Raw genomic sequence first — 12,214 nt, 5'->3', positions numbered from 1 at the left:
ATAGCCCTTGAGGACTGCGGTTTAGATCCCTCCATGGACTGTGTATACATCTCTTCCTTGACTATATCTAGGGCAACAACTTGTGACACTTGATTAGACTGCAGTTAGGGCTTGTAAAGGCCCCCTCTTTACATCGAATACATGTCTCCTTTTGCTGCCTATGAAACCTCATTGGCTGCGTTCTAGGTGACTTCTTTCTCTGTGATTATGACTCCTTTCGGACAGTGATTAGGTCACTTAAGAATAACAGTGTTAGTCCTGCGTTTAGGTCACTTGCTTGCTGTGATATGGAAGCCTTCTTCCCTGACTGCATTAGGGCTTCTTCCACGATTGCGTTAGAGTCTAGGGCATCCTCTAGGGCAATGTATTAGATTCCAGGCATCCTTCCATGACAATGTATTAAATTCTTCCATGACTGCTTGCAAAACTCCTCCATGACTGCGTTAAGGACTTGCTTCATTGACTAAAAATTAGGGCAGTGTAGGATCTTCAAGAAGACCCTTTTTCTTCCATGGCTAGGGCACTTCATGACAGCGTTAGGGCATCATTAGGCTTCTTCCCTATACAGTGGATTAGGGCATCATTAGGCCAACGCATATCCTAGAGCACTCCCTCTAGATCTCTTCTTCATCAAACCCAAAACAGAACAAAGAGAGATCACAAGAGTGTGTGTCAAAGTGACTTGCAGGCCACCTCTATTTATACTAAAACGTGGAGGACAAGTGGGGGTAATTTGGTCACTGGCCGACCTTGACGAATTGTCCCATAACACAAATAAATTAATATCTTCATGAATACATGTCATAATCGGATGATCTTTAGATCAATCCTACACCTCTCGACAAGAGGAATCCACGAAAAATATCAGCTGCCATAAATAAGTAGACCCACATGTAGTTTGGCCCTAGTTGCCAATTTTAACACCTTGGCATCTCGCCATACCTGTTGGTCTAAGGCTTGAGTGGGCCTAATGGTTAAGAGCATATGTTTCCTCCTAAGAGGTCACAGGTTCAAAACCAAAGACGGGTAGAATATGTATGCTTTCATAGACTTAGTAGTCAAATCGCTACGCGAAGGTGGCCTTCTTGTCCCACAAAAAAAGGGGTATCATACACCAATTTGGTGTCTGGCATGGCCCTGACCTAAAAATTGGATGATGATGATGATGATGAAAGGCTTGGAATCTAGGCTGTTTCTCATCAATGCCATATAGTTTGGAAATGTTTTGGAGGTTTTCTCTCTCTAAATGTGCTCCTACGAGTCTCAACATGCTCCTAACAATCCCTCAATGTTTGAGCGAACCATCAAGGTTTTTGGATAGAAGTAGAGGGGGCTTCTGTCCACCTCTTCACTTGAAGGCGGCTATGTTGTTTAGGAAGTGACTGTGACCTTGGTTCAATGTTTGAAGATTGTTGCGCCTCATCCTCTATCATTGGAATAAGCTCATGGGAATTCTTGGTTGCAGAGTGTTCCTCAAACCTTACATTTCAATTCAGTACTGCCTTCTTGTGCTCTGCAATATAGATCTTACAAGCCTTTGAAGTCTTCCTATAAACCACAAATAAACCCTTCGTGCTAGAGGGCTCCAACCTGGTCCTCTTCTTTATTGGTACATGGATATAAACTAGACAACCAAAGATGCAGAAATGACTCACCCATGGTTTCATACTAGTGAATGCCTCCTTTGGTGTATTTTCCTCCAAGATCTTGTGGGGACACAACTCTGGAAGAATTGATTCTTGTTGAAAAAAAATAAGGAGGGTACCATGGAAGTGTTTCCTATGGTTTTTGGTCTCTAGGCCTAGGAAGACACTTTAATAACTTTTGTGGTGGACTTGAGGGGTTATAATTAAGTCATGATGGGAAAATGTATTTTTTAATGTATTATGTTCCTTGTACTTTATTATTAAAGTGATTTGTGTTATAAAATCACTTTATGAGGAAAAAGTACATGTGACACTTTTTAAAATTGAAGTGACTTTATGATTTAAAGTTCACTTTATGAGAGAAAAGTGACCAAGAAGAAAATACATTTTAAAGTACTAGGTAGTCACTTAAAGATGGGGCCAATGTATGAGGGGTCTAAATCTTGGGAATTAATCTTAGCCCTCCAATCTAAGATCTCAAAATTAAATCTCAGGCATCTTTTCCCAAGGTTTTCCCCCAAGCAAACAAAAGGGACAAGAGACCATCATTTTTCCTATTTTGATTCTCGTGAGAGCATTGAGGAGAGGAGCTAGGAGGTTAAAAATACTTTGTGAGAAACTCCGACAGCAGAGATTAAAAGAACCCTTCACTACAGCAGTTTGAATTTCTTCCTAGAGGCTGTGCTTAAGTCTTCAAGAGAGAGCTCGAAGGTTGTGAAGGGAGGCACTGTTGACTGTAGCTTACAGGTCGAGTTATCTCTCAACCTGCACAAGAGAACCAGCAGTTCATACTTCAGATTTGGTTGACTGTTCAGGGTTCTTTGACTGCCAGCAGAAATTTCGTGCTAGACAGAGTCTGCTTCAGTGGAAATTTCGGGCATATTTGTGCAAGGTTCAGTGAGCTGGCTTCAGAAGTTGTTTGCAGGGCTATTTGATCAGCAGTTAGAGACGACCTCGATATATTGTGATAATCAAAGCTGTGTTAAGCTTTCGGATAACCCAATATTTTTTGTCAGGTCGAAGCACATTGAGATCAAATATCACTTCATCCAAGACATGGTGCAAAAGGGAGCAGCGAAGCTTTAGTACATATCCACAGACAAGTAGATTGCAGACATTCTCACTAAGCCTCTATCTAGGGGAAATTTGTATACTTCTGAGACAAGCTTGGCGTGATGCAGAATGTCTCCCTCGCTGAAAGGGAGTGTTGATGTTTTTGCAGCATCAGACAAACATTCTCTCATGGGATCATGCTGATTTGACTAGTGGTGGAATGATACATTTACCCATGGGGCCATGCTGATTTGGCTAGGGGTAAATGGCCAAAGGGCAGACATCTCCAATGGGGTCATGCTGATTTGACTAGGGAGAATGATACATTCACCCACGGGGCCATGCTGATTTGGCTATGGGTGAATGGTCCACGATGCTCACATTGTGCTTCGGGATGAAGTGATTTATTTTTTATAGAGTGTGTTTGAATTGTTTATTGATTGGGGGTTTTCACCCAATAGAGGGGTAAACAATTCTAGTGTAATATTGATGGTCTTGGTGTTGTATGTTGATGATCTGTTCCTTACTGGGGCAGAAAGGATCATTGTCGGGTGCAAGAGGGAGTAAGCCTCAAAGTTCGAGATGAAGTAATTCTTGTTCTTGTGGCATCCTATTGATTGATGATGCAAGCTTGGCCATTCTTTGTTGTTTCTCTCGTATTTCTTATCGTGAATATGAATTCCCAAGGTCACTCAAGGTCACTGATTTCTTAAGATTATTGAATATATGGATATTCATTGTAATTACCTATTTCCAATATGCAGGCACGTTAATAATTCATGATTATATTTCTTCTTGTTTATTAGAAATGGATGATGGTTAGAGCAGGTATTTAAATAACTGTTTAATAAATATGTTTTAAATCACAATGTTTAGAGTGCTTTATCCATTTAGAAATAGGCATGGTTTGGCCTAATAGTCAAAATTCTAATTGAGGGGACATTATATCTTTTTAAATGAAGAAGGGCATGCCTGGTTTTCATTTGTACGGTGTACATTAACTTATGTTTGAATACTTGTTTTCACAGGGTATTTCAGTGGCTCCTTTATGGGATTCCAATATTGGACAGTTTGTAGGCATGCTTAGTGCTTCGGACTTCATAATAATCCTTAGAGAGGTACACACTCTCTTTGATCCATTTTGATCTTTGCTCTCCATGTGTTTGCTTTCTGAACTTGAAATGCTGCAAAATATTTAACAATATGAGCTAGATATTGTGAAATAAGTAATAAGTTGAGGGTGAAAAAGGAAGAGAATTCAGATTATTTCTCAGGTTTATTGGAAAAGAAATCATAAACATAAAGAACTTCAACTGCTAGAATACTGTTGTCTGTAATTTTGGTTACAATCTAGATATATGTGGAAATGTTCTAAATGTTGCAATTTAATAAAATCAATAGCAACGGGAGTGTTAGTTCTTTAGCTGTTTCGACCAGTGCAGAATCCAGATGCATTTTAGAACTGGATTTATCAAAAATCGCGAGGGATCAAATTTCTTAAGGTGTGAAATTTATATCATTTAATTCCAATTTCCATGTCATGTATTAATTCCTCCACATTAAATGATAAAAAAATTACACCATAAGAAATTTGATCTCTCTTGGGGCTTGATAGATCTCGGTTTAACATGGATCTATGCTGGTTTGTAATTTTTTTGTTTTGTTTAATTTTATATTTTTTGTCATGTAGATATGCAGTTATTTAGTTTTTGTGGACATCATCTCTCCCATACTAGGCTATTGAGTACTTTGCGGTGCAATGTTATGAACATAAATTATGTAAAAATAGATAATAGATTATAATCATAATAATATAAATATAATAATAAGTAAATTAACTAATGGTTAGTTAGTTAATAATGAAAAGACATGTCTGAGAGACATGCCTGTTCGTGAAAGGGTACTTACCTGGCTATATATACAGGACCCTCATTCTCATTTGTAATCGACCTACTTCAATTCTTTAATACAATATACATTTACAATTACTATCCTATGATGGATTTCTTTGTCTACGAAGTATTTTAATATTTCTGCTGCGTATACCATTTTTGGTCATTACATGCGATCAACTATGAATGAGTCTATTTTTTGTTTGTTTGTTGCCAACTAATAAAAAACATTTTTTTTTTTTTTTTCTAATTTTATTAATGAGTCATAAACATAAATAAGTACTCATTACTTTTCTCATTACAAACTAAGTAGATTTTTTTTTTTTTGATTTCTCTATTTCTAGGTCCAACTTATAATCAAAAGTAAATCTTTGTTATTATTATTATTGACATATGGTAAAATTAATCATCTTTTCTATTTTTAGTTTTAACTCAAAAACATAACATTAAAGTTACTTAAATCTGATTTGTATTTTTTTTTTTACTTTAAAGCCAACTTGTGTGCTTTAAAGTAAATCTTTGTTACTATAATTCGTGACTTATGGTAAAATTAACAATCTTTTCTATTTCTAGTTCTAATTCAAAAACATAAATTTAAATTTAGGCTTTTATGGCTAAACAAATGATGCTTTTCATTAAGTAAATTGTGAAAAACTTAACAAGTGACATGTAAACTTAAAATATGCACTTATTGAATCATATGGAAATTTGTATGTTAGATAATAGACTACGGGAGGAAAGGGTTATACTAGGCTAGACGCTATGTGTACTATTGTAGTCAGACTAACTTAGCATTAGGTTGATATATTGGTAACAAGAATGACATCGATTACGCTGTGAAAAGTAGGGATGTACAATGGCACCCCTCTTGCCATCTATCGGTCCCCCTTTTTGAGATATATCACAGAATATCACAGAGTAACTTAATATCATACAATTTATTTCAAATAAGCTTCATTTTGTTTCAGATAGGAAGACTAAAATGACAGGTAAGCTTCAATTTGTTTCAAATTTCATTCTCTCATAATTTGCTTCAAGCTTCAAATTTTAATGTTTTTTCTTACGTTTCTCTTATTTGTTTTAACTTTTAGATGCTTGGTGGACAAGCTATGGTGGTAGAGTATCCAATCTCCAAAAGCTTACCGTTCAAGCGCTCAACTAAATATTTAGTTTCTCTAGATGTGACGGCAATTGGAATGTATTTGAAAATTTACACACTAAGAAGCACAACTGGTTAAAAAATTTCAAATTAAAATTTTGAATTCACTATAAATTACTATTTTAATATTTAAATTTTATAATTATTAATTTATAAGTTATGACCCTCATACACGTTGGAGTCCAAGTGCCCTAATGACATGGTTTACGTCTACTACAATCTTCGATTGTGGGTGAGGCAACCTCAAAAAACCCTCGACGTGGATGTCATCTCATTGGATCAAATTGACACCACGACTGCATGGAGGGTTGAGACTAAGAGACCTGTCATGGAATTGGTCCTTGATTTTTTAGAGGGAGCAACGACAGGGGAGAGGGTGGTAGAGGAGGGAGAGAAGGAGGTGGAGGTGGAGGAGGAGGAGGAGGAGGTGACACCACCTAGCATGGTCACCAACAAAGAACATCATAGGATTCCTCCTAATTCTTCTTCTAGAGGATGTCAGAGTCCAATTCCAGCCCCAAGGCTTTCTTTCTCTAGGGGAAAAACCATTATGTTTTTCTTGTAAAAGGGGCAAAGGAACTCACTAGTTTATGTACCTAATTTGATTGTAGATGACTCATGAGGATAAGATACATTTATTATATATTTTGTTGATATTTTGACTTTTAAGGCCGATTTAGGACTTGGGATTCAGGGCATGATTCAATATTGATTTGTGATGTAGCATGAGACTTCTTATACATCTTATATATTAGTTTTCTTTTCATATTTATGTTGCAACATTTATTTGATGCCGTGGATACTTTTGATGGTAAAAAAAATAGAAAAAATGAATATTTTGTATTTTTTTAATTTTATCTATGTTTTGTTGATTTTTACCAATTGTTTCCTGACTTTTACGATTTTCTTGTTTTTCAGACCCTTGCCAATTTATCTCCAATGCCAAATTTTTCAGCATTGCTATTGAGACAATTCATTGATTTGTTGCATATGAAACACATATTTCCGTTCCCTGAGGTCCATTCCTGTGAAATATTTCCCGATAAGAGACAATTTATTACTTGTGATACACAACATAGAAAATCACTATTAGGACACTACATTGATTTGTGACCTATGAAGCACACATTTCTATTGCTTGCTTTCCATTTTTGTGAAATATTTCTCAGGAATTGTGCTTCATACACCATTGGTTTTTGAGAGGAGAAATGCTAAACGAAGACAAACATTGAAGAAGTAAAGACACCTTCAATTTTTGGCTTTCACATTAAATGAGATTAGATCCAACTATTTGACAGTTGAAGTGATAGTTTTGTGGATAGTCTTGCTATAGAAAATTGATTCGAAACTCCTATTCACAAAGTTGATAAAATGTACTTAGCTGCGAATTTGAAAAGTAACTTATAGTCTTATAATTTCATCGTTGTTGTTTCCTTTTTATGCTTTTGAATATCAATGCCCAAAAAAGTCGGCCTTAGGGAGAAGTATTGTTTCTTTGCCTAAGGTCAAATGTTTATGAAATGCATATTATATATCAAGGCATTTGTTATAAATTGAAGCCTATTTTTCCAAAATGGAATTTTAATGAATGGTCTAATGCCTTAGTGAAATTCATCAAAAGGTCGCTTTTCTTTTTTTTGGTAGTTAATGAATTTAGTGGGCTAGAGTTTGCTTTATCTTTGGTTATAAACTGATTGAGCGTTGTCTATTTTGTCATGGTTATCCAACACTTGCAGATGGTGTCATTAATTGACATATGTTGAAGGTGTGATCTTTCAAGGTTGTTGAGGCTTCCACTTGTTCTTGGATGTGCTAGTTAACTCTAAGAAATGGCCGCATTAGCATGATATAATATCATGGTGGTTTTCACTTGAGTCCCTGTTTTCAAAGTGTGACTGACTTACCACTTAATTTAAGTGAAAGTGTTATTTAATAATGTTCTCTCTGATCACCACTGCTTGTTCAAAGGTGAGGAGATTGAAATCACCACCACACATACTTATCTGTGGGTATTATTCAGCCCCCAATCAACAAGGGCTATGGGTCCTTGGCTCTTTTGAGGAGGCGGTGTTTTCAACACCATTTTCAAGACATATTGTCCAAGATGTCGCTTGTGGACTCATTGTTCATCCCCATTATACACTTTGCAATTTGATGCATGCCCTTCATGTAGATTTTTGTAGCTTGGGAGGTACTCCAAACCTTGAGGATCGAGGGTTTGGAGGAAGGAGCTCCACAAGTGGCTTTGTGGGCTTGGAACCCAAGATTGGAGTTTGCACGCATTGTGATTTGGGCCAAAACAATGAGCACATTTTGACATGTGATGGATGAGGGTGATCTCTCTCGTCGAGACGAATCTGACGCAATGAGAAGCATCCTTTTCCGAGTTGTAGAAATGGAGATATGAATTTCTGAGTTATTTAATGAGTTTGCACATGAAGTGTCAAGGTTAGCTTGGTGTAAAAAATGACTTGTGATAGCTGTTCAAGCCCTAGAATGACGTTGAAGAAGCCCTCTTTTTGGTGTATAAATAAGAGGTGTTGTGAAGGCAGATGTACATGTATGTTGGTGCAACGCATGACTTGAAGAGCAAAAAGGAAACTTGGTTGAGGAGGAGGAGTCTATTCTAGGTTGCAGCCCGATTAAGTGAAGGAGAGAGTAGGGCACTCTCATGACTGTCCTGATCAAGGATTGGGCATCAAATAGCTAGCATAGCAAGGAGTAAGGCCGAGGTATGTAAGGGTAATTGTGGGCATCAAATCTGAAGGTTACCTCTGTGTATAGACCGAGAACCCTTGTGTTAATTGCAGGTGGAAGAGAAGGCTATTTGGGGTCGCTGAGAAGTCTAGAAGGCAGCCTAGAGGAGGCCACATCTTTCTATGTCAAGGACGCAAGCAAATAGGGTCTATGGAGGTGCTTTGGTGCAAAAATAGAAAGCCCTAGACAAGGACACATATCTCATTGATTGCAGGTCCAAAACAGTGGTGTTTTGGAGGACTGGACATTGTGGAGAAGGAGGCAAACTAGAGGATTGCTCTGGGCAAGATAACGCAACAAATCCTCCTGAAATAGGCCGAGAAAGGGACCTTCCTGTGATGACTAGGTTGCAGGCCTGTACGTGAGGTTTTGAGGGTCAAAACAGCCCTAACATGGCATTGTAGGTGCCTCCTCACATAGCAAGGTCACCTAGCTTGTAAAGGAGAGGAGGCCACATCATTTGAGGTGTGTTTTGGGCAAGGAGGTTGGGCTGCTGTAGGTTATAGTGGGAGCCCTAACTACTGACCAAAACTCTGCCCACGAACAACACTGCAGAAGTTTGTATCTCCTCCATCAGTGACATGTGTTGGCTCAAGTGTTGACCAGTTTGGATGATGAATGTTGGAGGATTATAGAAGCCAAGTGATCAGGGTGACATGGATTGTCAGATGTCCTAATCAGTGGGTAGATGTTGTAGCAGTACATTGGAGCCTAGATTTGCGTAATAGCTCCTCTATTGTAGAGCAAAGGGAAGATGTGGAGAAGTCTATTGGCAACCAATAGAAGGGTCTCCTAGGTGTGAGGATGCCCTAACTAGGAGCAGATGCTACAACAACATTGGTCACTCGTGGTCTATTGGAGGTCAACGTGAGAGTGGACCAAGTGTGGATGTGATTGGGCACTTATGGTCTGTTGGGGAACAACGCAATAGTGTCCAAGTTGGAGCCTGGTGAGCAACACCTTGATGGACAAAGGTAGTTGCGAGAGAGGTAACTTTTGAGCTAAAGGGTCTGATCAACTAGGAGCAGTTTGTGGAGCCCGAGACTTGTGTGTGGAGAAGGACTTCTACAGCAGATGATAGGTAGTCCTCCTAGCCCATGTTCATTGTGGGATATGGATATCTTGCAGTGATACGGGGCAACCCTCCGTGCCCTATGGTGGTCTTCATCGGTGCAACACAGAAAGACCATAGTGGGATGAAGTCCCTGAGTAGATGAGTACCAACAGTGGGCAGATTGAGAGTTGTTCACAAGTGGATCTCTAAAGAACTCGATAGGATGTGTTGTGCCCTTGATGGACTAAGGCACAACTAGTGAGCAAATTGATAGCCGAGGTTCAGTGACCAGATGGACTTGGAGCATTGATAGAGGCAGGAGCTATAGATTGGGAGCCGAAGTACGGGGCAGGTACAGGGTACGACTGAGGGGAGTAGAGAGAGTCGACTTTATCAGCTAGATGGACAGTGTATCTTGTTGAGGGTAGATTGGTTGTCGATGGACTGACAACAAGTCCTAGTTTTGTATCTTATACTAGTGGATGTATGAGATTGAGGGTCATTATCCTTGGTACGGGAGCCCTAGATTGTTATATTATATGTTGGTTAATATAAAGAAGTTGGGTTGAAAAATATAAAAAGTTGTCCATATTCTATGCATGTGTGATTTACTGTTGTTTATATTCCGTTGTGCAAAGTAGTTCTTGTTGAGATTCTTGGTTTAGTAGCGTCAGAGATTTTATGATTCTAACCTAGACCCAAGATCGTGGAAATTCAACAGTTTGGAATAGTTCAAATTTGATTGCCATATACTTTGGATTGAGATGGACCACCAGACAGATCAAGAGAAAGGAGTGGTTCATCTTCCATTGCCCCTTTTATTATGAGATCTAGGGGAGATTTCATTTCTTGTTCAGGGGGATCTAGACTGTTTCCAGTTTCTCCTACTACTTAGACTAGGTATGTCTAGTCCTTTACATGCAAGAGGCTGTTAGGCTTTGTATCCATGCTCTCTAATGTCCTCCTAGGGTGAATCGTGTTCAATGGATTACCTCCTTTTTTATGATGCTCCCATCAGCTAGGGGCACTAAGAGACATGCTGATGACAACATTGCTTCTAACTCCAGATCAGTGTGGACTAGAGGGATCATTCCCTCCCCCGTAGACTTTAGTGACGTCATTGGACCAAATGCCTTACCAATAGGTAGATCAAATCACCTAGACATCAACAATGAGTTATAGCAGCCAAGCAACAATGTTGTAGAGGGTGTTGATCTTCTCTTGGCTCCTCTTTAGGGTATCATACTATTTTTAGTTTTTTTCATTGAAGCTTGGATGTTAGGAGCGATTGATGTAGTGGATAATGATTTAGTCCTTAGATCCTTTCCCCTCTGGACATCTTCCTTTCATTGTAGTTGCTTGCAACTGGATGCAAGTGTTTTCTCATGTTTTCACATATATACTTCATGTTTCTTATTTACTTCTTGTTCTTTATATAGTTGTCTTTTTAGTACTCCTGCTTTGTATTTGTTGATTTTCTAGTATAGTCAAGACTAGAGTAGTTTTTCACAATCAACAACTACTAATGATGTATCCTGTCTTTTATTTATACTTCAATCATCAAGTAGCTATACATGAAAAACTTCAACCATTAAATTCATCAATAGAGCAATATAGAGATGACAGTAAACAGTAAACAATAGACAAGAGACACCAAGAATTATGCTCACAACTAGGGTAAAACCGACAAGGGGAAAACCCAACCAAATTCTGTCCTTATGAGAGAGAAATTCTGTCCATCAATAGTACATCAAGAATATTCCAACAAAATCCAAAATCTGACCTTAAAAATGTCCCAGTCAAAATCAATGAACAAGAGAGAGAAAATTCAACTTCTGGTCAATGAAATAAGTCTGCACAGAGAGGCCGAATTTCGACCTTGAGGTGACTGAACAATAGGCTGAAATTCAGTCCTAAGGTAGCCACAGAAACAGTGAATGCACCAGTCCAAAAAGCTTTGGTTAAACCACTAGTCAAGGCAATGGGCAATGCTTGTCAATGAGTCAATGTAGGAGAGAAATCCCAATCAACAAGGGTCAACGAACTTCTGAAGTCTTCAACCTTCCAAGATGATTAGAAAAGTGGTCAAATAGATGCCAAGATGCCCAAGTCAACACAACTCTAAAAAGAAAGTCAATGCAACTCTAAGAAGAAAGTCAACGGGGATCAAAAGAAGCCTTTTTGTCCTTTGCATGTGTGGTGTCTCTGTCTGAAATTGCAAATCGAACTTGTGTGAGTTGATGCTCCAAATGAGTCCAATCGATGTGCTATTTATATGTGTGTGAGGAGGGCTAATTAGCCCAAGTGGGGTTGACTTGTAGGGTATGAGGGGCGACATAATTTTTAATTTTCTCCATGGCTTTCCAATGACAAATACTGACAATAGCTACTTAAATTTTCAACAGTATTGACATCATTGTACTTGGCAGTGTTGTTTGCCTACTTTTGTGGTCATTTGTTAGACATTAATATAATCATCTTATTTTATCTATCTTATCTACGAGGCATTTCTTCGATGATAGTTTCTTCGATTTTCTTTGAGAAGTATTTTTTAATGGCAAGTAATAGTCATAATGTTTCTTTTCTAGATTTGAATATTCTTCACATCAAATAATGTTTTAGGGTTATAGGGAACATAATGGATCCCTGGATT

General features: G+C 38.2%; 1 protein-coding gene across 3 annotated transcripts in view; it reads left to right on the top strand.

Moving 5' to 3' along the window:
* The window catches only part of LOC149151952 (sucrose nonfermenting 4-like protein), a 472,173-nt gene that overhangs the window by 127,638 nt on the left and 332,321 nt on the right, over positions 1 to 12,214 (top strand). For all 3 annotated transcript variants that reach the window (XM_089444377.1, XM_089444376.1, XM_089444378.1), the window contains one exon: positions 3,728 to 3,817. In XM_089444377.1, the coding sequence (XP_089300503.1) occupies positions 3,728 to 3,817 (90 nt within the window). The remainder of the gene's footprint in view (positions 1 to 3,727; positions 3,818 to 12,214) is intronic.

This window comes from Pinus tabuliformis, chromosome 9 (assembly GCF_031772625.1).
Source record: "Pinus tabuliformis cultivar Carrire ecotype Pingquan chromosome 9, CPIR1, whole genome shotgun sequence".
Taxonomy (NCBI): domain Eukaryota; kingdom Viridiplantae; phylum Streptophyta; class Pinopsida; order Pinales; family Pinaceae; genus Pinus; species Pinus tabuliformis.
Note: the sequence above shows the minus strand (reverse complement) of the source record. Positions and strands in the feature narration are given on the sequence as shown.